Source organism: Scyliorhinus torazame, chromosome 14, assembly GCF_047496885.1.
Source record: "Scyliorhinus torazame isolate Kashiwa2021f chromosome 14, sScyTor2.1, whole genome shotgun sequence".
Lineage (NCBI taxonomy): Eukaryota > Metazoa > Chordata > Chondrichthyes > Carcharhiniformes > Scyliorhinidae > Scyliorhinus > Scyliorhinus torazame.
In genome coordinates, this window is record NC_092720.1 from 187,993,988 (window position 1) to 188,019,444 (window position 25,457).

Here is a 25,457-nt window from a genome sequence, read left to right on the forward strand (position 1 = left end):
ATCCGAAGGGGGATGCTAGTTTAGCCAGCAGGTGAGGGGAGGGGACAGATTGGAAGTAATTTGACAGAAGTGCCAGGGGTGAGACGAGGAGAAACTCTTCTTGAACGGCGAGTTGTGAGGATCTGGAGTATGCAGCTTACAAATGCGGAGGAAGCAGATTCGACAGTAAGCTCCAAACGGGAATTGGAAAAGCGAGTGTTTTCAGGACGACGGGAGGGAGCCTGGAGAGTGGGACTGACTTAAGGGGAGCCGGAGGCACAGTGAGACTGCCAGAGGAACAGCTGCTGGGACATGGGTTGAAATCCCACCACTGAAGTTAAATCTGATGAATAAATCCGGAATAAAGAACTATTCATAGTCCACGACAAGTAGCCCCAATTGTTGTGCAAACCCATCTGGTTCACTAATGGAAGGAAATCTGCTACCCTTAGCCAGCCTGGCCTACATGTGGCTCCAGACTCCACGACAATGTGGCTGATCCTTAACTGAAATCATCGAATCCCTACAGTGCAGAAGGAGTCCATTCGGCCCATCGAGTCTGTACCGACCCTTTGAGTGAGCGCTCTACCCATGTCTACTCTCCTGTCCACCCCACCCATCCTTGTAACCCCATAACCTAACCTGCATATTCCCAGACACTTCAGGGGCAATTTATCATGGGTAATCCACCTAACCTGCACATCTTTGGACGGTGGAAGGAAACCGGAGCACCCGGAGGAAACCCACGCAGACACGGGGAGAAAGTGCAAACTCCGCACAGACAGCCACCCGAGGTCGGAATTGAACCCGGGTCCCTGGCGCTGTGAGGCAGCAGCGCTAACCACTGTGACAGCGTGACCCCTGCAGGTCACTCAATTTCAAGGGCAATTGGGGATCGGCAACAATGCTGGGCCTTGCCAGGTGACACACACAAGCCCTGGCAGGAATTTTCAAATTTTAGATGCAGAAACTGCTGGCTAAAACCAGCAGGGCGGGCAGCATCTGTGGAGAAAGAAAATTAGCTAACGTTTTCAGATCAAAATGACCCTTCTACAGAACTGAAGATGGTTAGAAATGTACAGAATGATATTGTCAGAAAGGGGTCGGAAGAGATGGGGCAGAGTAGAAGACGTCATGGGCATAAGACAAAGGGGAGTGTTAATGATGCCATTTAAGGGGTGAAGCGTGTTAATAGTGGCAAAAGGCAAGGTCGCTGAAGGTGGTAATGGGAGCAACTGACCAGCAAGGGACAGGTGGCCGAGTGGGGGAGGGGTGGGTTTGTGTTGGGGGGAAAACGATGGACAACAAACTACAAAAGGGAAAGGGGGGGGGGGGGTGGTGGTTAAGATGGAGGGGAATGTTACTGTGTAAAGTTGCTGAGCTCCCTGTTAAATCCAGGAGAGAAAATGTAGGTTACTCTTACAGAGGTGCGATGGGCCAATTGGCCAACACCATGGAAGGAAAATCAAGAGAGATAACAGTGGACTGCTCCGACATCTTCCAGCAGCCACCCCCCCCCCCCCCCCCCATCCCTCCCCCTATCCCTCCCCCTCCACACCCCACCTCCCGATTTTCACCATTGACCGGAATTAAAATTCATTGCATTGACCAAATTGTTTTCAGTGGAGGAGATGGATCCTGTCAGTCCTCTTACAATGTGGTTGGTAGACTATTTTGTTGGCGGGAGGTATACTGACCACCACATGTCCACCACTGAATCTTGCATTTGTCTGTCTCAATTGGAATCCACAGGTTGGGTACAGAACATGGCGATGGAGCCTGGTGCCCGGCAAAGTCCGTGTTCCGGGGCAGTACAGAGTTCCTGCAGATCGACCTCCGCAAACTCTACTTCATCACCCTGGTGGGCACCCAGGGCCGCCATTCCAATGGGCATGGCAACGAATATGCCCGCTTCTACGGGCTGCATTACAGCCGGAGCGGCGAGAGGTGGATGACCTGGAAAGATCGGAGGGGAGTAGAGGTAAAGAGATCACCAAATTCCTGGAGAATGTTTGTGTGTGTATCTTTGTTATTTGTGTGAGAGTGAGTATATGTTGTGTCTTTGTAGTGTATTTGTCTTGTGTGTGAGAGAAACTGTGTGTGTATATGTTATGTTGGTACTTGTGCTGTGTCTTTGTGGTGTGTGTTATGCGTGTGTTGTATGTTGTGTGTGGTGTCGTGTGCATGTTGTACGTGTGTGTCGCATTGTGTATTTTGTGTTGCATGTGTGTGTTGTTTATGCATTGTGTGTTATCTGTGTACCTCAATGCACACACACCCACCTGAGGTACCAGCCAGGGCTCACCTGGTTAGCTCTTTTTCACCCCTGAGTTGGCAGATTATTGATTAGAGCATCTCTCCAGAGACATGAGCACAAAAAACCTTTGTCTATCACTGCAGGGTGGTACTGAGGGAGTGCTGCACTGTCGGATGTGTTGTTTTGTTTCCAATGAGCTAGTAAAACGGAGGCCCTTTCTGCCCCCTCCGCTGGGTGTGATATATCCCACGGTACTATTTTGAAGGACGGCAGGGTCGCTATCCTCGGTATCCTTTTTTTCCAATTAAGGGGCAATTTAGCGCGGCCAATCCACCTACCCTGCACATCATTTTGGGTTGTGGGGGTGAGACCCACGCAGACACGGGGAGAATGTGCAAACTCCACACGGACAGTGACCCAGGGCCGGGATCGAACCCAGGTTCTCAGCGCTGTGAGGCAGCAGTGCTAACCACTGCGCCGCCGTGCTGCCCTGACTATCCTCCGTATCCTGGCCGATATTTACCCCTCAGTATCAAAGAAACAGGTCAGCTGGGCATTATCCGATTGCTTTTCCTGGGAGCTTTCTGCGCGCAACTTGGCTGCCCTCTTTTCTAAATGATCAAACCCAAAGCTCTGACCAGTGCACTGGCTGGCTGTCCTGCCTATTCAATGGATTTACTGCACTCTGGGCAAATTATCTTTCCCCATTTATCAGGCGAAACTATGCTTTACTCAACCAAGAGCCAAATTCACCAGTCGAGGGGCATTGCTGCCTCACAGCACCAGGGACTCGGGTTCCATTCCGACCTGGGTGACTGCCAGTGCCGAGTTTGCACTTTCTCCCCATGTTTGCGTGCATTTCCCCCGGATGCTCCGGTTTCCTCCCGCAGTCGGCTTAAGTGGATTGGCTGTGCTAAATTGCCCCCTAGTATCCAAAAGATTAGTTCGGGGTTACAGGGATAGAATGGGGGAGTGAACCGAGGCCGGGTGCTCTTTCGGAGGGTCAGTGCAGACTCGATGGGCCGAATGGCCTCCTTCTGCACTGTAGGGATTCTGTGAACACAGCAATGCGGTTGACTCGTAACTGCCCCTCTGAAATGGCCCCAACAAGCCGCTGGGTTTAAGGGCAATTTGGGATTCACAACACCCACATCCCACTAAAGATTTTTTAAAGAACTCTACTTGCTGCATGGGTGGAATTTACTGCAGAATGAATGAATATTCATTGGGCTGGGTGAAAATTTACTTCAGTCAGTCTGAAGGTCCATATGTAGCCAGTTCACAGTCACTGCACTGGCTGACAATCCACTCAACCCAAAGCTCTGACCAGTGCACTGGCTGGCTGACCTGCCGATTCAATGGATTTACTGCACTCTGGGCAAACTACCTTTCCCCATTTATCAGGCGGAACTATACTTTACTCAACCAAGTGCCAGATTCCCCTGTCATGGGGCAGTATGTTCAACCGAGCCCCCACTCGCTGCGCTGCGCGGCAATTGACTCATTGGCTAAGCCCTGTTGCAGTTTGACAGAGTACAATGTAGAAGTGCTGAAGTACTGAAAGAAAGCCATTCAGTCCACCGGGTCCATCCACACCACCCTCCTCCCAACCCGTCTTCTCTCCAATCAACCTAACCTTCTATTCCTTTCTTCCTGGCGTAGCTATCTTAACTTTCCCTTAAATGCTGTTCCCATCAACCTCTTCCTGGGAGTAGTAAGTTCCATTATTCGCACCACACTCTGGGTAAGGAGGTCTATTCTAAATTGAGATAGGACCGCCTTTGGTTGATGGCCCTTAGTTCTGGACTCCACCCACAAGGGGAAGCACCTTCTCTGTGTTTACCCTATTGAACCCCCTCCTAAATCTGAAGACCTCGGCCTCTCCACTTTCAGGAAAAAGAGCCCCGGGCAGTTCTTTTTTTAAAATTTAGAGTACCCAATTCACTTTTTCCACTTAAGGGCCAACTTAGCGTGGGCAATTTAGCGTGGCCAATCCATCTACCCTGCACATCTTTGGGTCGTGAGGACGAAGACACGGAGAACGTGCAAACTCCACACGGACAGCGACCCAGAGCCTGGGACCTCAGCGCCGTGATGCAGCAGTGCTAAATACCGCGCCACCAAGCTACCCGAGCCCCGGCCAGTTCAATACCTCGGTAGTTCTTTAGGGTTGAATTTTCCAGCCCTTCCTGCCGATGAGATCTTCCACTCCCGCCGATGTTGCCCCACCCCCCCACTACACGGCAGGTTCCCTCGGCGCCGCAGCCGGTTAGCAACGCAAAATGTCATTGACGTCAGCGGGACCAGAAGATCCTGCAACCGGCCAATGGCAAGCCAGTTCCACCACGGGAAAACACACCGCAGGGGGGGGGAAGGGGGTTGGGACGGAAATTCCCACCCGTAGCTCCGGGGTTGGCAAGATTCAGATTTGAGGTTATGATCAGGGCCGGTATTCCCCAGCCATTGGGATCCTCTGTTCCCTCCGGCAGCACACCCTTTCTCGGCGGCATGGGGTGGCTTCAATGGGAAATCTCACTGACGAGGGGCAGGAAAAGACAAACCTGCCGCCAGCGAGTGGCGAGCCGCCGGGAAACACGCAACCGTGAGATCGGAGAATCCAGCCCCAGATCAGCCATGATCGAGAAACACGCAACCGGGAGATCGGAGAATCCAGCCCCAGATCAGCCATGATCACATGAAATGGTTGAGCAGGCTTGAGGGGCTCCTGCTCCTTTTTCATCGTTCACATGCACAGGGGGAGATAGGGGTTCAGTGGTAACATCACTGCACCAGTAATCCAAAAGCCCAGGCTGATACTCCGGGGAGCGTCAGTTCTAATCCTACCACAGCAGCCAGCCTGCGGTGGAATTTAATTTCAATTAATACATTTGAAATTTGTTGACCGTGACAACAATCGTCCGTTTTCATTAAAAGCTCAGCTGGCCAACCCATGGATGTTATTCATTATGCACTTTCAAGAACTGGAACACATCGAACATTAGGTGGGGGGGGGGGACTGTATGTGTTAATGGTGTCTATGGGTGATTTCTGATTCCTTTTTGTCATTTATTTATGTTTGGGGGTTTGGTGGGTGGATGGGATGGCTGTTATTGATATGGGGGATTGACATTATATTTGTTACTGCTTATTGTTTATTGTTGGTGGGTGCAAATTTTGGAGAAAATGTGAAAAAGGAGAATGAAAACATTTATTTTTTAAAAAAGCAGCTCACCTGGCTCACTTGAGGGAAGGAAATGGGGCAGCACGGTAGCATGGTGGTTAGCACAATTGCTTCACAGCTCCAGGGTCCCAGGTTCGATTCCGGCTTGGGTCACTGTCTGTGCTGAGTCTGCACATCCTCCCCGTGTGTGCGTGGGTTTCCTCCGGGTGCTCCGGTTTGCTCCCACAGTCCAAAGATGTGCAGGTTAGGTGGATTGGCCATGCTAAATTGCCCTTAGTGTCCAAAATTGCCCATAGTGTTGGGTGGGGTTACTGGGTTATGGGGATCGGGTGGAGGTGTGGACCTTGGGTCGGTTGCTCTTTCCAAGAGCCGGTGCAGATTCGATGGGCCGAATGGCCTCCTTCTGCACTGTAAATTCAATGAAATATCAATCAATGAAATCTGCCATTCGTACCCGGCATGGCCTACAGTCGACCCCCACCACCACCTTCCCTCAATCCATAGCAACGCAGCCGACGTAACTTGTCCTCTAAAATGGCCCTTGCAACCCATTCAGTTCGACGGATGGTACGAAGATGCACTTTCACAGACTTCCTTTGTGAATACAAAAAGGATTGACTTGTGAGAAAACAGCAGCCACACGGCTGCACCTAATACCCTACGTGTCTCCTGCGACTCTTTCTCCCCCCCCCCTAATCTGCTGTGCTTCCTTTAGAGGGACAATCACCACACATTTAGATTTATTGTCACGTGTGCCGATGTACAGTGAAAAGTATTGTTCTGCTTACAGATGGGCAAAATTGCAGGCAATGCTCCCATCCCATAAAAATCACCCCTCCGTTCTGGTGTTTCCCAATGGGTGACCAAGCACCTTGATTGAGTTTTGTGCAAGCTAATTTTCCATTTCATCCTGCTCCAGGCTATCAAAGGAAATGAGAACACCTACGATGTTGTGCTGAAGGACCTGGGCCCACCGATCATCGCCCGCTATGTACGATTTTACCCAATGGCGGACCGGATAATGAGCGTGTGCATGAGGGTGGAGCTGTACGGCTGTCCCTGGCGGGGTGGGTGAAAATTTAATTCTTTCCCAGGTCCCCGGCCTGCTGGCTCGGTTGTGGCACGGCGGGTGCTGCCCTTGCCTGTCACTCAGAAGGCTATGGGTTCAAGACCTGCTTCCAGGGTCTCCATCATTAGCCTGTGCTAATGTTTCCTTAATATTATCAAATGTTATTTTATAACTCTTCTTCTTCAGATGTTCTTACAAGGTTAAAACCCTGCATCACTATAATCTAAGGTCCGTAACTCTCCAGGAGCAGCAGCGCCATTGGGAGCGCTGGTCACTGACAGTACTGCACTAGGGCTTGAAAAGTCCAGCTGCTTGGCCGGATAGTTGCGCCCATTCCCGCCGGCGGGATCCTCTCGTCAATGGGGATTTCCCATTCAATCCATCCAACGTCACAGGGGAACCCGGTGACCAGGAGATCTCGCCGGCGTGGACAGCTGGAAAATATCACCTGTTATTTTACTCCTCTCGCTATCATTTAAAATACTTTATTCTTTTCCATTTTATTGATTATAAAACTTAACTCAATTTGGTGTTGGACTGCGACAGGAATTGATTTTTAAATAAATAAGCTTTTGGATGAATGAAAGAAAAAAAATAACCTCGTGATTTTGAGCATCTCTGTTCAATCTCCTTGTAACATTCCCTGCTCCACGGTGGCGCTGTGTCACGCACTGCTGCCTCACGGCGCCAAAGACCCGGGTTTGATCCCGGCCCCGGTATTTGTACGGTCTTTGTGGAGTTTGTACATTTCCCCCCCCCCCCCCCCCGCCTTGTCTGTGTGGGTCTCACCCCCACAACCCAAAGAGGTGCAGGGTAGGCGAACTGGCCATGCTAAATTGCCCCTTAATTGGAAAAAAGGAATTGGGTTCTCTAAATTTCAAAAAAACATTCCCTGCTCCAAGGAGCAAGATAGAAACATAGAAAATAGGAGGAGTAGGCCATTCAGAATCCCGATAGTGCAGGAGGAGGCTAGTCAGCCCATTGAGTCTGCACTGACCCTTTGAATGAGCACTCTACCCATTTACACTCCCCCATCCACCATGCCCTGTCCCTGTAACCCCAGAACCTAACCTGCACATCCCTGGACATCAAGGGTTAATTTAGCATGGCCAATCCACCTAAAGTGCACATCTTTGGACTGTGGGATGAAATCAGAGTACGCGGAGGAAACCCACAGGGAGAACGTATGAACTCCACACAGACACTGACCCCAGGCTGGAGTTGAGCCCGAGTCCCTGTGAGGCAGCTGTGCTAACCACTGTGCCACCATGCTGCCCTTTGAGCCTTCTCTACCATTCAGCATGATCATGGCTGAACCTCCATCTCAAAGCCAAACTCCAGCCCCCCACCCCCCTCTCCCCCATACACCTTTAGGGACTAGAGATCTACCCATTTCCTTCCTGAATATATTGCGTGATTTGCCCTCCACAGTCTTGTGGTCCACCACCTGCGAACAACCCGAGGACGATTGCAGCTCCTGCAATCTCTCTGAATAACCAACGTTTAGCAATCCGAACGCTTGCTCGGTCAACGTCTTAACGAGGTGGCAGCACACTAGGAAACCCGGACTGACCGGCAGACTCGCCAACGCCAGTGCACCCTCGTTCCCTGCCCAGCCATGCCATGCCTGGTTTAACAGAAGTCTTCCCTTTTTTCTTCCTGGCAGATGGGTTGAAGTCATACAGAATTCCTATGGGCCAGACAATGAATGCGTCCGGCCTGCCCTTGGTATACCTGAACGACTCCACTTACGACGGACACCGAATTTCAAGGTATGCCCTGCATGTGTTGGCAGGGGAGGAGGCCGCAGTAAACTGGATTAGGAAGCGCAGCTGAAGTAACCTGTAGCCCAAGTCCAGCCCCGTTGACCAGTAGCATCATCTCAAAATCCAAGTGAAGTAATTCAGCAGTCGTGAATTCGCCAAAACCCAGACACCAGGGGGTGGATTCTCCGGTCCCCCATCCGCGTATTTCTCAGCAGCGTGCTGTCGGGATACTATACCCCCGCTGCTCTTTAGGAAATGTGTATTTCATAAGAACAGAAGTAGATCATGCAGCCCTTCAAGTCTGTTCTGCTACTCAACACAGGGTGACTGGCCTGTTCTCCATTTGCCTGGCTTTGCTCAATATCTCTTGAAACACTTGTCCAACGCACATCTTATTGGTCTTCGTCCTCCACCTTTGAATTGACAGGCATCCAACACCCCTGGTGGATGGGGGTGGTTGGGGGGTAGGGGGGGGGGGTGGTGAGCTTAGTGTGATTCTTCCAGATTGCCACACCTCCATCGTGCACGCAAAACTAAAACGTCCTTTCTCTTCTCCCTTCGGAGTGGCCGAACTCTTAACTGAGGCCTTGTCACCTCCTTTCCTCAGCATGCAATACGGGGGACTGGGCCAGCTTACAGACGGTGCCCTGGGCATGGATGACTTCACCAAGAGCCACGAGCTGGGGGTCCACCCTGGCTACGACTACGTGGGCTGGCGCAACAGTACCATGGGCAGCGGCTTCGTGGCGATCGAATTCGAGTTCGAGCATGTCTTCATGTTCAGCTCCATGAAGGTAAGATGGCTACGGCTTTCTGATCAGTATCCTGGGGCGTCGAGCAGAAAAATGGAAGTGCATATGGAAACTAGAAGCAGGAGAGGACTGATTCGCTCCTCGACCCTGCTCTGCCATTCGATAATATCATGGCTAACCTGATTGTGGCCTCAACTCCATTTCCCGTCCTGTTTCCCCAGAGCCATCCTTTGGGGTGTCCCTACCTCCACTTCTGTCTTGGGTAGAGAATCCCAAGTTCTAATGACCTGTTGAGGAAGGAAATTCCTTCTCATCCCCAACTTCAATCTGTAACGCCTTGGGCGGGATTCTCCGACCCCCCCACCGGGTCGGAGAATCGCCGGTGGCTGGTGTGAATCACGCCCCCGCCGTGTCCCGAAGTCTCCGCCACCAGAGATTCGGCGGGGGCGGGAATCTCGCCGCGCCGGTCGGCGGGCCCACCCCTGCCGATTCTCCGGCCCGCGATGGGCCGAAGTCCCGCTGCTGGAATGCCTGTCCCGCCAGCGTGGATTAAACCACCTTTTGAACGGCGGGACAAGGCGGCGCGGGCGGGTTCTGGGGTCCTGAGGGGGGGGCGCTGGGCGATCTGGCCCCGGGGGGTGCCCCCACGGTGGCCTGGCCCGCGATCGGGGCCCACCGATCCGCGGGCGGGCCTGTGCCGTGGGGGCACTCTTTTTCTTCCGCCTTCGCCATGGTCTTCACTATGGCAGAGGCGGAAGAGACCCCCTCCCCTGTGCATGCGCGGGGATGACGTCAGCAGTCGCTGATGCTCCCGCACATGCGTCGCCTGGCGAAGACCTTTCGGCCCCGGCTGGCATGGCGCCAAAGGCCTTTCACGTCAGCCGGCAGAGCACAAACCACTCCAGCGCGGGCCTAGCCCCTCAAGGTGAGGGCTTGCCCCCTAAAGGTGCGGAGGCCTTTGGGGCGGCCTGATGCCGGAGTGGTTCCTGCCACCCCATTACGCAGGAACCCCCCGCCCCGCCGGGTAGGGAAGAATCCCGCCCCTTATTCTGAACCTGTCCGCCCAGTCCAAGATTCTCCCATGAGGGGAAACATCCTCTGTATATGTATCAAAGTCCCTCAGAATCTGACATGTTTCAGAACTATCACCTCTCATTCTCCTAAACTTAAGCCTGCTCGACCTTTCCTCGTAAGACAAATCCTTTCATTCCAGGAACAGGCCTAGTGCGTGGGTTTCCTCCGGTGCTCCGGTTTCCTCCCACAGTCCAAAAATATGCAGGTTAGGTGGATTAACCACGTTAAATTTCCCCTTAGAGGTTAGGTGGAGTTTCAGGGATAGGGCGAGGGAGTGGGCCTCGTAAGGTGCTTTTTCAGAGGGTCGGTGAAGACTCGATGGGCCGAATGGTCTCATTCTGGAAAAGAAATCTGCAGCTAAATGCCTAATGGTGACCATGATACCATTGTCGTTTGTCGTAAAAAACATCTGGTTCACACATTATCTTCAGGGAAGGAAATCTGCCGTCCTTACCTGGTCTGGCCTACATATGACTCCAGACCCACAGCAATGTAGTTGTCTCTTAACTGCCCCATTAAGGGCAATTAGGGATGGCCAATAAATGCTGGCACTGCGCGACACGCCCACATCCCATGAAGAAATAAAAACAAATTTTACACTGTAGGTTTGTATGAATGCCCTCCACGCCACCCCCTGCGTCCTTTTAATCTTGGGTAGACTGGTCGAGTAACTAACCTCTTTGCCTGGATCTATCCCCAGGTCCACTGCAATAACATGTTCTCCAGGCAGGTGAAGATCTTCAAGTCGGTGGACTGCTTCTTCAAAGCCAGCCCCTTGGTTCCCTGGGAACCTGAGCACATCAGCAGCACAATGATCCTGGACAATAAAAACCCCAGCGCCCGCTACGTCACGGTGCCACTAGATCACCGCGCCGCTCAGAGTATACTCTGTCACTTTCACTTTGCCGACTCCTGGATGATGTTCAGCGAGATCACCTTCCAGTCAAGTAGGTGGGGGGGGGGGGGGGAAGGGGGTGAGGTGTGGGAATGGGGGGGGGGGAAATGGAGTGGGAGGGGAAATGGGGTGGGGGGGGAAATGAGGGGTGGGGTGGGTTGAAGGGGAATGGGGGAGAATGGGGCAGGGGGAAGTGGGGGGAATGGAGTGGGGCGGAATAGGGGTTCAATTGGGAGAGGAGGAGGGAAAGGAATGGCGGGTGGGAATCGGTGTGGTGGGGGTGGGAGGTGGAAAACTCACCCAGACCTCAGCGCAGGGCATCAGCTGAGCCCCTCTAGCATGGCTGCCCAAGTCGCACGTGGTAGAATTCCCATCTCTGGTGTGGGCTCGGTTTTGTACGTGCAGCTCCTCATTCTCCATCACCCTCGTGCTCACCAACCTAACCTGGTTCACAGATGTACACATATATATTATATATAACAACCATGATAACATTCTCAACCCTGTTTGAAACCCCCATCCCCAGGGCCTCACCACCGCTACCCTCGATGTAGGTAACCATCCTTCAACTCTAGACCCTCTCCGAGATCTCCGCCTTCCAGCAAGTTGAGTCCTCCTGTGCCTGCCCCATTACCCTTTGGGGCACCACTCTGCTTATTTCAAACCGACTCAATGAGAGCCAGGGCTCTCTATGAAGACCATTAGGCTCCATTTGGTTTGAGAGCAGCAAGAGATGTTTAACTCAACCCCTCACGCGCACATCTAGGGTGAGGAAAGTGGCGATTGTGGGGCTTATACAACTGGTCGATAACTGAGCAATCGTCAGATGTTGAGGAAGCCGGTAATCGATGCCCTTCCCCCAGCTAGGAACACAAAGGGAAATGGCCAAAGGGGCAAGTTGGGTTCGCCAGCAAGAGACGTTCCTCAGCTTCGAACCAGAAGCTGGAGCATGGGCATCGGTTTGTGCAGTTACAAGTTGTCTGAAGATGAAAATGACGCCAAATGGCAGCTCACGAAAAGGGACAGGGTTTATTTGTTGTTTCCATTTCTCCCATTCAGCTTATTCCCTCTTCCAACTTCTTTCATCGGGCAGGAGATGCATAAATCTGAGAACACTCACTAACAGATTCGAAAACCGCTTTTTCCCCGCTGTTACCAGACTCCTAAACAACCCTCCTATGGGCTAAACTGATCTCGTCACACATCTCTACTGAGTAGTACTACACTCCTGTCTGCTTCACATGATGCCTGTGCCGATGTATTTCCATTATATATTTGTGTTTGCCCTATGTATTACCATGTGCAGCAGAGTGGCACTGTGGGTAGCACGAATGCTTCACGGCTCCAGGGTCCCAGGTTCGATTCCCAGCTTGGGTCACTGTCTGTGCTGAGTCTACACGTTCTCCCTGTGTCAACCTGGGTTTCCTCCGGGTGCTCCGGTTTCCTCCCACCAGCCCCAAAAGACATGCTGCAAGGTGAATTGGATATTCTGAATTCTCGCTCTGTGTACCTGAACAGGCACCAGAATGTGGCGACCAGGGGATTTTCACAGTAACTTCATTGCAGTGTTAATGTAAGCCTACTTGTGACAATAAACATTATTATTATTCTCCTGTTGGGAATGATCTGCCTGGACTGTACGCAGAACAATACTTTTCACTGCACCTCGGTACACGTGACAATAAACAAATCCAATCCAATCCTGGTTCAGCGACATTCCTAGATGCCACAGAAGAATCATAGAATTGCTACCGTGCAGAAGGAGGCCATTCAGCCCATCGAGTCTGCACCGACCCTCCGAAAGAACACCCGACCTAGGCCCAATCCTTCAAGGGAAACTTAGCTTGCCCAATCCATCTAGCTTGCAAATCTTTGGACTGATGGTGAAAACCGGAGCACCCAGAAGAAACCGGAGCAGACACGGAAGAAAATGCAAACTCCACATTTCACCCAATGCCGGAATTGAATCCGGGTCCCTAGCAGTGTGAGGCAGCAGTATAAACTGATCACATGACCAATGTGTTTATCCTCACAGTGTGTCACCTTCCTGAGCCAATTGGGGAGCGTGTAGACCGCACCTTTCCTGTTGGGGTATTTTGGCCTTCCCTTTCCACCTTAAATATTTTCACAAATAATGAACAAATGTGTGCAAAGATTTTTAAATATCCTTTCCATTGGGTTTTGCCCCTAGCAGTATTATTATTATTATCTTGAAGGTTTAGGCTTCCATTCCTGGAGACTCTAGGACTGAAGCTAGCAACGCCAAGGGAGGACAAGTGAACAGGTGGAATTTCCTTTGACAGTTTTTCTGCACGCTTGTTCAGTATCACTTACACATTTCTGTTCTTCTTAGGTGTCAGCCCCACCACCACCCTCGTCCCTGTCCTTCAGCCACGAGGACCTGCTCCGCGGCAAAGAGAACCATTCATCCCTGCAGAAGGAACGGCAACTACTGGCTATCAGCTCACGGAGGTCATAACGGCAACCGTCAGTAACTTAGGTAAATGTCATTGTTACGACTGTGTTACTGAGGCTGCACTTGGGGAGTTCTGCTGTACTTAAGTGAGGAGACGTTTGCTTGCGTTGGAGGCAGTTCAGGGAAGGTCTATTCCCAGGATGCAGGCGTTGCCCTCTCGAGGAATTGTTGAGCGGGTTGGGCATGAACTCATTGGAGTTTACCAGAATGAGCAGTGATTTTATTGAAAGACGCAAGGCTCTGAAATGGCTTGACAGGGTGGATGCTGTGCAGGTAGGGTGGATGCTATGCGGGTATTTCCCCTTGTGGGGGAATCTGCCACTGGACGGTGGGGGGCTGGGAGGGGGCACAATTTCAGAACAAGAGGTTTCCCATTTGAAATGGAGATGAGGAGGAATTTGTTTGTGTGGGCAGCACGGTAGCGCAAGTGATTATCACCGTGGCTTCACAGCGCCAGGGTCCCAGGTTCGATTCCCTGCTGGGTCACTGTCTGTGCGGAGTCTGCACGTTCTCCCCGTGTCTGCGTGGGTTTCCTCCGGGTGCTCCGGTTTCCTCCCACAGTCCAAAGACGTGCAGGTTAGGTGGATTGGCTATGCTAAATTGCCCTTTGTGTCCAAAAAAGGTTAGGAGGGATTATTGGGTTACTGGGATAGGGTGGAAGTGAGGGCTTAAGTGGGTCGGTGCAGACTCGATGGGCCAAATGGCCTCCTTCTGCACTGTATGGTCTATGTTCTATGTTCTCCCAGAGGGTCATTTATCTTTTCTATCCCAATGTGCTGCGGAGGCTGCTGGGTCAGCAGATATATTCTGCATTAGACAGATTTTGATCTGCAAGGAAGTCAAGGTAATGGGGGCGGGGAGGGGGGGGGGGGGGGGGCGGGAAACAGTGGGGGAGCCAGCAACGTGGAGTTAAGACCGCAATCAGGTCTTATTGAATGATGAAGCAAGCTCACGGGGCTAATTTCATGCTCCTTTTCCTTGTGACCTTACATTTTTCAGATAATGGGATCAGGCAAGGTGGCAGAAGTGAATACTGAGAAAAGCTTAATTCTACATCTGATCCTAACCTGAAAGCCTTTTTTTTATTAAGCGCCGGATTCTGATTTAGATTTGGGGGACAGGAATCCAAAGAGTTTACTGTAGACACCCCATTCCCATGGGTAGGCCGAGTATGGTTGCTAGGATATGCCACCAGCTTCAACTGCCGTGGTCATGTGACCATTCCTATAAAGCCAATGGAAATACTCCTAGATTTGTACAAAAGAAAGTAAAAGATTAGAAAATCTTGATTGAAAAATATACGATCCTGAGGGGTGTTGACAGAGTGGATGTGGAGAGGATGATTCCTCTTGCAGGAGAATCTAGAACTTGGGGGTCACTGTTTAAAAATAAAAGGCCGACCATTTAAAATGGAGACGAGGTGAAATTTTTCTCTCCGAAGATCTGGAACTGTCTTCCTGAAACTGGTGGTGGAAGAAGAATCTTTGGATATTTTTAAGATGAGGTTGATGTTTTCTTGTTAAGCAATAGGTTCTCGAGAAGGGGCCAGTACACCGGATGTAGATTTGAGGTTACTATCAGATCAGCCATGATCTTATTAAATGGCGGAACACGTTCAAGGGGCTGAATGGCTTACTCCTTGTTCATATGTTCGTATATTAAACTAAAAGGTTTATTTCTTTGCTGCTTGGATTGCAGTCCATTCTGAGGGCAGCAATGAAAGTCAAACAGTACATCGTACGATCCAATGGTAGGACTGCTGAGGTAGGTCAAGGGTTGGCTTTCAACAGGCCTATATTGTCATGTCAAGAGTACTTTTAAGAAATTGGTGTTTATAAAAATAGCTGTAGTGGATGTGCCTTTAAGAAATGGGTGTTTATCAGTGATGTCAGAGTGTGGGTGGAGCTGGGCTGACTGTCTGCTTTACTTTCGTTTTAGGCTGTTTGCTACAGGGTGTGGTTTAGTTTCGTTTTGAGAGCTGTAGGCAAAACAAGAAGCTGTATAAGGATCTCTCTCTGCAAACTAAAGGCTGTCTCCAGATCATTTGGGTGATTTCAAAGTGCTGACTGCTCTCAGTAGTGAATTTAAACCTGATATCTGTGTTAAAAAGGGTCTTTTGTCTTATGGATGTTAATAAGGAAAGATTAAGGTTTTATTATAGAATATTGTATCTGTCGGGAGGATTAGTGTTGGTAGTTGTTAAGATGTTTACTGTGGGTTTATAAAGTGTTAACTGGTTTCATAAATAAACATTGTTTTAATTTAAAAGTACTGTGGATCTCTGGTGCATCACACCTGTAAGGTAGGCCCGTGGGCTCACCATAACCACAATCTATTAAAAGTTGTGGGTCAGGTGAACTCCATGATACACTTTGGGGTTCTGTAAACCCTGGCCCATAACAATATTATAAGCTTGAGTGCGGAATCTAGATGAGATGCCTCAGTGCCTGCCATGACCTCGGAGCATCGCAGAGTTCTTTATTGCCATTCAAGTACTTTTTGAAGTGTGATGCCAGTCATAGTTACTGGCAACTTGTGTACAGCAATAGATTAATCATCAGAGAATTTGTCTTTTTGAGATATGAGCTGAGGAACAAATATTAGTCAGGACATCGGGAATAACTTCCCTGCTCTTCGTCCAAAAGATGGGATCTTTACCACCCAGCTGAGTGGGCCTGGGTTTAATGCCTCATCCAAAATCACAGCAGCTCTAACAGTGCAGCACTCCTTCCGTAATGAACTTGAAGTGTCAGACTAGATTTCTGTGCTCGGGTCTCTGGAGTGGGACTTGAACACCCAACCTTCAAATTAGATTCAAATCCAAGAGCGTCACCAACTGGGCCACACTGTGGATTGCCCCCTGCTTATTCATTGCCCATCCTTAATTGCTCTTGAACTAAGTGGCTTGCTGGGCCATTTTAGAGGGACATTAAACTGCTGCAGGTCTGGAGTCACATAGTACATACAGTGCCCATACATTCGGCCCATCGAGTCTGCACCGACCCACTTAAGCCCTCACTTCCACCCTATTCCCGTAACCCAATAACCCCTCCTAACCCTTTTGGACACTTAAGGGCAATTTAGCATGGCCAATCCTAGCATGGCCAACCCACCTAGTCTGCACGTCTTTGGACTGTGGGAGGAAACCGGAGCGCCCGGAGGAAACCTACGCTGGCACGGTGAGAGCGTGCAGACTCCGCACAGACAGTGACCCAGCGAGGAGTCGAACCTAGGACCCTGGAGCTGTGAAGCCCCAGTGCTAGCCACTGTGGTAACTGTGGTGCCAGGCAGGATTTCCTTCCCTAAAGGACGTTAGTGTACCAGATGTTTTTTTTACGACAGTCGGCAATGGTTTCATGGCCATCGTTAGACTTTTAATTCCAGATTTTTGCTGAAATCAAATTTCACAATCAAATCACGGTGGGATTAGAACCCGTGTCGCCAGAGCATTACTCTGGGTCCCTGGATTGCTAGTCCAGTATCAATATCACTACTCTACTGCCTCTCCTGAAACACAGCTCTGCCTCTTCTGAAACACAGCTCTGCCAAGTATGCAGTGTTGAACTGGGGGTTGTAATCTAGGCTTGGTGCCCTCTGGAGTGAGTTTTTTCCTTTCATTATTTTCACGGGGATGTGGGCATCGCTGGTTGGGCCAGCATTTATTATCCATCCCTAATTGCCCTTGAACTGAGTGGCTTGATCGATCACTTCAATGGCCAGTGAGTCTGGAGTTTCATGCAGGCGAGAATAAGGAGAGCAGGACATCTACAGGCTATCAGTACCAGATGGGTTTTTAAAATAAATTTAGACTATCCAATTATTTATTTTTTTACAATTAAGGGGCAATTTAGCGTGGCCGATTCACCTATCCTGCACATCTTTGGGTTTGTGGGGATGAGACCCACGCAGACACGGAGAGAATGTGCAAATTCCACATGGACAGTGCCCCGGGGCCAGGGTCGAACCTGGGACCTTGGCGCTGTGAGGCAGCAGTGCTAACCACTGTGCCAACGTGCTGCCCAATCAGATGGGTTTTTAACAACAATTGGAAAATATTTTTGTGGTCACCACACTGGGACTCGCTTTCAATTCCAGGTTTCTGCTGTGGTGGGATTTGAACCCGTGTCTCCAGAGCATTATCCTCTGGATTACTAGTCCAGTGACATTTCCACTACCCTACCATACCACCCCACCGCCACCCTGAGATTTGAACCCACAACCTTCTGAGGCACAGGCAAGAGCCATGGGTCAGGATGCACATTACTGCTGCTTCAGGCCTGCCTTCTTGTTGTACCTATACATTCACTGTCTTCTCTTTCATCCAGAACTTGAGTCATCCATCTACCTCTCTCCGAATGCAGGACGGCCTGTCCCCAAGGCAGACAGCAGCAACACCGCCATCCTGATTGGCTGCCTGGTCGCCATCATCCTCCTCCTGCTGATTGTCATCTTCATCATCCTCTGGAGGCAATACTGGAAGAAGATCCTTGGCAAGGTAAGGTCTCGGGGCCCAGCTGGTGCAGCCTACGAATTCCCTAAACCTTGCAGGCCACAATTTGGTATCCTGTGACCAGTTCTGGCCTCGCGAGGCACAATAAATGATGCATACAAGAAACAGCTTTATAAGAACGATACCAAAACAGAAAGCTTATAGCTGCCAGGCAAGATTAAACTGGCTGGGGCTCGTTAATATAGAAAAGAGGAAACTGAGGTAGAAGTCTTTCAGCATTATTCAGTAGTTCGATAGGGTACACATAAAGAAGATTCGTTTCCGCCTGGGAACATTTCAAAACTAGGGGACTTCATTCCTTTTTTTTTTAATAAACATTTTATTGAGGTATTTTTGGTATAGTAACAACAACCGCTCCCCTCCCCACCACCCCCCCTCCCCCCGTCTGCTGACAATTAATTTCCCGCAAAGAAGTCGACGAACGGTTGCCACCTCCGGGCGAACCCTAACAGTGACCCTCTCAAGGCGAACTTGATTTTCTCCGAACCGAGAAAGCTAGCCATTTCCGATAGCCAGGTCTCCGACTTCTGGGGCTTTGAGTCCCCCCAAGCTAATAGTATCCGTCTCTGGGCTAGCAGGGAAGCAAAGGCCAGAAAGTCTGCCTCTTTCTCCTCCTGGATTCCCGGGTCTTCTGACACCCCGAAAATCGCCACCTCTGGACTCAGCGCCACCCTTGTTTTTAACACCGTGGACATGACGTCTGTAAACCCCTGCCAAAATCCCCTAAGCTTTGGGCGTGTCCAAAACATGTGGACATGGTTCGCCGGCCCTCCTGCACATTTTGCTCCACCCCAAAGTATCTGCTCATCCGGGCCACTGTCATGTGAGCCCGGTGAACATCCTTAAATTGTATCAGGCTGAGTCTGGCACATGTTACGGATGTGTTGACTCTACTCAACGTGTCTGCCCATTGTGTTCCCCACAATTAACTCACCAGTTTCATCTTCCACGGGGCCAACATTCACCTTCGCAACTCTCTTCCCTTTTATGTACCTGTAGAAGCTTTTGCTATCCTTTTTGATATTCTGTACTAGTTTTTTGGGGGTAATTTACCTTGGCTCTTTTATTACTTTTTTAGTATCCCTTGGTTTATGTTTGAAAGTTTCCCAATCTTCCAGCCTGCCGCTGGCCTTTGCAATATATAACTTAGTTTTTGTCTTTATATATTGTCCTTGATCTCCTTGTTTAGTCATGGATGTATTTTACCCCTCTTCCCAGTCATTTAACTATTTTTGAAAAATTTGTTGATGGGATGGCCAGCATTTTTATTGCGCAATCACTAATTGTCCCCTTCAGAAGCTGGTACGGAATCACTTTCCTGAACCGCTGCAGTTCATGTGATGTAGATTCACCCTCAGTGCTGTTAGGGAGGGAGTTCCAGGACGGGGTGCTGCTCGGAGGGGAACCTGCAGGTGACGGTGTTCTCATGCACACCTGCTGCCCTTGCCCTTTTTGGTGTTAGAGTTTGTGGGTCTTGTGAGTTTCTGTAGATCATCTTATAAATGGTACACACTGCTGCAACTCTGCATAGGTGTAAGAGGGAATGGATGTTAAAGGTGGTGAATGGGGGGCCGATCAAGTGGGTTGCTTGGTCCTGGATGTTGTCCAACTTCTTGAGTGTTGTTGGAGTTGTGCTCATCCATTCAAGTGGAGAGTGTTCCATCACTTGGCCCTCGTGGATGATGGACAGGCTTTGGGGAGCCTCTGACCTCTTATAGCCACCATACTTATATGGCTGGTCCTGTTCAGTTTCTGGTCAATGGTAACCCTCAGGATGTTAATGCTGGGGGATTCAGTGTTGGTAATGTCATTGAATGTGAAGATAAGATGGTTAGATGTTGGAGATAGTCATTATCTGGTACTTGTGTGCCGCTCAGGGGTGTGAAAACTCCAGGCATGCGGCTCAATCGGGGTTGGCAATCTCACCCCGCTCTACCAAGCTCTGCCCTCACCATCTACTAATCTGCTCCTCTCCTTAGGCTCAGCGCCGGATCTTGGACGACGACCTCACTGTCCGACTGTCGGTGCCTGGCGACACGATCGTGATCAACAACACGCAGCCCAGCGCATCCACAAACCATCATTCCAACCTGTACGAGCGCATCAGCTCCAGCGACCTTGAGTACCAGGAGCCCAACCGGCTTCGTATGAAGCTCCCTGACCTGCCGCAAGGGGCTGAGAACTCGGGTAAGGCATGATGGAGGGCTCACCAGGCCCAGAAGGCTATGGCCCTTTTGGATGTGTATTGTTAGGAAGAAAAAGAGATCAGCAACGAGTCAGACAGTCTGCTTGGATGGTGGTGGTCAAATGTCAGATGCTGAACTGGGCCTCTTGCAGAACTGCCCTACTCTTCTTCCAATAATGCCATGTTATCTTTTATATTCACTTGACATCAGGACCTTTCACATATAGGAGACATTAAGATTTTTGGATCATTTAATAGGGTAGCTGGAGAGAAAACGTTACCTCTGGTGGGGAGATCGCTAGAAGAAGGAACAAATAATTGGGTGCAGGAACAGAGGAACTTGGGTGTATATGTATAGAGGAGCATAGAGTACAAGAGCAAGGAGGTTATGATGAACTTGTATAAGACACAAGTTAGACTACACCCACAGTCCAATGATGTGCGGGTTAGGTAGATTGGCTGTGCTAAATTTCCCCTTGGTGTCCAAAGGTTAGTAAGGGTTACAGGGGATTGGGCCTAGGTAGGTTGCCCTTTCAGAGGGTCGGTGCAGACTTGATGGGCCAAATTGCCTCTTTCTGCACTGTAGGAATTCTGTGACTGTTCTTGAGATTTGATAGAGATGTTCCAAATCATGAGAGTGTTTGACAGAGTAGATAGGGAGAAACAGTTTCCGCTTGTAAAAGGATCAAGAATGAGATTTAAAATGATTTGAAAAAGAAGTAAACGTGGTGTGAGAGGGATGGCCCGGCGGCACAGTGGTTAGCACTGCTGCTTATGGCGCTGAGGACCTGGCTTCAATCCTGGCTCTGGGTCACTGTCCCTGTGGAGTTTGCACATTCTCCCCGTTTCTGCAAGGGCTTCACCTTCGCAGCCCAAAGATGTGCAGGGTAGGTGGATTGTCCACACTAAATTGTCCCTTAATTGGGTAAAAAAAATAATTGAGTACTCCAAATTTATTTTTAAAAATGTGATGTGAGGAAAAAGCATTTCCACACAGCGAATGGTTGGGGTCTGGAAGTGTGGCGGAGGCAGGTTCAATCGTGGCATTCGAGAGGGCATTCGATGGTTATTTGAATAGTAACAATGAGCAGAGGTACGGGGCAAACACGGGTGTGGCACTAAGTCATGGTGCTCATTTGGAGAGCTGGTGCCGATACAATGGGCCTTTCGATGCAGTGTAAATCTAGTTCATTAGATACATGAAGTGTGTTTCCTGCTAGCATTGCTATGTTAATGTATGTTGTGGTCCACTGACTGGATGGAGGTTTTGCCCCGGTGGGCATCTTGATGGGATTGAAGAGCCCAGCTGATCAAGCGAGTAATGAAGTGACAGACAAGCTCTGAACAGCCTCTCGAACATAGAGCTCCCTGACCTCTGGTGAATTATACACCAGACTTTTATGTCTGTTCACAACATCACATGGAAGAAATATGAAGATTAACTTCCACATGTTCTCCTAACACAACTTTGTTATATGTTGGCATTTTACTTCATCTAACCCATCAACATCTCTTTCTGTTCCTTTCTCTACAATGTGTTCATCTAGCTTTTCTTTAAATGCATCAACAACCATGGGGGTTGCTGTTGACCAGAAACTGAACTGGACCAGCCATAGAAAGCCTGTCCACCACCTACAAGGCACAAGTCAGGAGTGTGATGGAATACTCTCTCCTTTCCTGGAGGAGTGCAGCTCCAACAACCTCAAGAAGCTCAACACCATCCAGGACAAAGCAGCCCTGCTTGATTGGCACCCTGTCCACCGCCTTAAACATTCCCTCCCTCCACCACTGACGCACAGTGGCAGCAATGTGTGCCATCGACAAGATGCACTGCAGTGACTGGCCAAGCCTCCTTCAACACACCTTCCAAACCCACAATCTCTACCCCCCGGAAGGACAAAGATAGCAGATGCACGGGAACACCACTACCTGCAAGCTCACCCACCCACTCCCGCACCCACCTACCAACCATCCCCCAACACCCACCCTTCCCCGCAAGCCAAACACCATCCTGACTTAGAACTATATTGTCGTTCCTTCACTGTCACTGGGTGAAAATCCGAGAACTCCCTCCCTAAGAGCACTGTGGGTATACCTACACCACATGGAATGCGGCAGTTCAAGAATGCAGCTCACCACCACCCTGTCAAGGGACAATTAGGGATGGGGAATTAATGCTGCGATGCCCACCTCCCGTGAAAGAATCAATTTTTAAAAATGTATCTAAGCCAATTGATACTTGCGGTGGTGAGTTCTACATTCTCTACCAGTCGCTGGGTAAAGCAGTGTCTCCAGATTAGATTTAATAGTGGCTACATTACTTGTTGCTCCTACAACAATCAGATTACCTTTTATTCGTCTCTGCCAGTGAAAAGAGGCCCAGCCTAATCCTGATGGGTAGAAGTTCTGGGTTCTGGTATTGTTCTTTCTTGCACCTTCTCCCTTAGATCTATGTCCTTGTCATTATATGGAGACAGGAACTGCACGGTCTTACCAAGGTCCTGTGCAAGTTAACATAGTTTACTTCCTGCTTTTCAATTCTATCCTTGTAGAAGTGAACCCCAGCACTTGGCCTCTTTTCGTTATTGCTTTATTAATCTGTTTGGATTCATTTTTTGCTTAATCCTTTCATGGTATTTTTCTTCATTCTTTCATGCGGTTGTGGGGCCAGTATTTGTTGCGTCATCTGCAAACCTTGAAATTATGCTTCAATTCCCAAGATTTCAAATTGTCTTATTTTAAAAAAAATTTAGAATACTCAATTAATTTTTTCCAATTAAGGGGCAGTTTTAGCGTGGCCAATCCACCTAACCTGCACCTCTTTGGTTTGTGGGGGCGAAACCCACGCAGACACGGGGAGAATGTGCAAACTCCACACGGACAGTGACCCAGAGCCGGGATCGAACCTGGGACCTCAGCGCCGTGAGACTGCAGGGCTAACCCACTGCGTCACCTTGCTGCCCCAAATCGTTGATGTAAATGGTGAGCAGCAGTGCTCCGAGCACCCATCCTGTGGAATGCCACTGCCTGGATTTGTATCAGTCTAAATAACTACCTTTAACCCCCCCCCCCCACCATTCACTGTTTCTGTCAGATCTTATCAATACTTATGGGGGGGGAGGGGAGGGTCTATCTCTTCATTCAGCTTTACTGCTTATCTCAGACATTTACATTGTAAATTTTAAATAAGAGAGTTCAACGGCCAAACCAAATAGAAGTTAGGCTTCCTCACTTGATGGAGGCACAAAATTTAACAGCACAATCTCCTCAGTACATGGGAACATAGCAACAGGAGGAGGCCATTCAGCCCCTCTAACACGTTTGGCCCTTCACTTACTTAATAGAATCATAGAATAGCTACAGTGCAGAAGGAGGCCATTTGGCCCATCGGGTCTGCATCAATATTCTGAAAGGGCACCCTACCCCCCCACCTAGCCACCACAAGGGGCAATTTATCATGGCCAATCCACCTAACCTGCATATCTTTGGACTGTGGGACGAAACCAGAGCACCCGGAGGGAACCCACACAGACACTGGGAGAACGTGCAAAGTCCACACAAAATCACCCAAGGTCGGAAATCGAACCCTGGTTGTTGGCGCAATGCGACTGCAGTGGTAACCACTGTGCCACCATGCAACCACTTCATGGCTGCTCTGGCCTTCAACTCCACATACCGCCCTTTGTTCCCTCGTCCCCTCTAACCCAAATGCAACAGGTCTCATCCATCTCAGTGTTGAAAGCTCCATTTGGTTCCCAACGGCCATACCCTCTCTTTTTGACGGGGGGGGGGGGGGGGGGGGGAATGTTCTCACTGATAGCATTCCCTCTAAGCCATGGCAAATGCGCAGATGGGCAAAATAACGTAAAGGGCCCACACACTGAATGCAAAGAAATTACTCACTGATTTCACTCCTGAACAATAATAACTTATCAGAAGCAGATTTTGTATGAGCGACGTTTTTTTTTGCTTGTCCGTTGTCCCTTTCGTCAGCTGCAGGGCCCACACGCCAACCCATGATCATCCATCTACCTTTTACCATATCCACTGGTCAAATGAATGCCAACTCATGGCAGCCAATCCCAACCACCACTTTTTTCTCCTTGCTCCTTCCAAGTGAACTCATCCAGTATCCACCATGGGGCAGAGCTCAGGAGCCATGTTGAAAAGGAAAATGGGAGCTTGGCATAGGGCCCATCGAACCTGCTCCGTCAGTCAATTTTCATGCTGACCATCTAACTCGTTGCCAATTTCCCGCACTATCCCCTTGATGTCATCGTTATCCAGAAACCTAATGATTTTTGTCTTGAACATGCTCAATGATTGAGCTTCAACAGCCCTCTGGACTAGAGAATTCCAAAGATTCATCACCGTCTTGAGTGATCATTTCCTCCCCATCTCTGTCCTAAATGGCCTTCCCCTTAATTCTGAGGCTGCGTATCCTGTTCTGGACTCACTAGCCAGGGGGAAACATTTTATCTACATCCACTCAGTCATGCCCAGTAAGAATTTTATAAGTTTCAATGAGCTCACTCCTCATTCTTCAAAACTCTAGGGGATAGAGTCAGTCTCCTCAATCTCCCCTTGTAAGACAGTCCTGCCTTCCCAGGGATTACATAGAACATAGAACAATACAGCGCAGTACAGGCCCTTCGGCCCACGATGTTGCACCGAAACAAAAGCCAGCTAACCTACACTATGCCATTATCATCCATATGTTTATCCAATAAACTTTTAAATGCCCTCAATGTTGGCGAGTTCACTACTGTAGCAGGTAGGGCATTCCACGGCCTCACAACTCTTTGCGTAAAGAACCTACCTCTGACCTCTGTCCTATATCTACTACCCCTCAGTTTAAAGTTATGTCCCCTCGTGCCAGCCATTTCCATCCGCGGGAGAAGGCTCTCACTGTCCACCCTATCCAACCCCCTGATCATTTTGTATGCCTCTATTAAGTCTCCTCTTAACCTTCTTCTCTCCAACGAAAACAACCTCAAGTCCATCAGCCTTTCCTCATAAGATTTTCCCTCCATACCAGGCAACATCCTGGTAAATCTCCTCTGCACCCGCTCCAAAGCCTCCACATCCTTCCTGTAATGCGGTGACCAGAACTGTACGCAATACTCCAAATGCGGCCGTACCAGAGTTCTGTACAGCTGCAACATGACCTCCCGACTCCGGAACTCAATCCCTCTACCAATAAAGGCCAACAATCCATAGGCCTTCTTCACAACCCTATCAACCTGGGTGGCAACTTTCAGGGATCTATGTACATGGACACCTAGATCCCTCTGCTCATCCACACTTTCAAGA

General features: G+C 49.6%; 1 protein-coding gene across 3 annotated transcripts in view; it reads left to right on the top strand.

The window, feature by feature from the left end:
* The first annotated feature begins 1,778 nt into the window (after window positions 1-1,778).
* Window positions 1,779-25,457, top strand: part of LOC140390287 (epithelial discoidin domain-containing receptor 1-like) — a 69,498-nt gene continuing 45,819 nt past the window's right edge. For 2 of the 3 annotated variants that reach the window (XM_072475316.1, XM_072475318.1), the window contains exons 1-8: window positions 1,779-1,960; window positions 6,337-6,484; window positions 8,153-8,258; window positions 8,860-9,046; window positions 10,779-11,025; window positions 13,327-13,473; window positions 17,775-17,944; window positions 19,939-20,146. In XM_072475316.1, the coding sequence (XP_072331417.1) occupies window positions 1,931-1,960; window positions 6,337-6,484; window positions 8,153-8,258; window positions 8,860-9,046; window positions 10,779-11,025; window positions 13,327-13,473; window positions 17,775-17,944; window positions 19,939-20,146 (1,243 nt within the window). In that variant the 5' untranslated portion in view covers window positions 1,779-1,930. The remainder of the gene's footprint in view (window positions 1,961-6,336; window positions 6,485-8,152; window positions 8,259-8,859; window positions 9,047-10,778; window positions 11,026-13,326; window positions 13,474-17,774; window positions 17,945-19,938; window positions 20,147-25,457) is intronic. The other variant, XM_072475317.1, reaches the window with a different exon arrangement.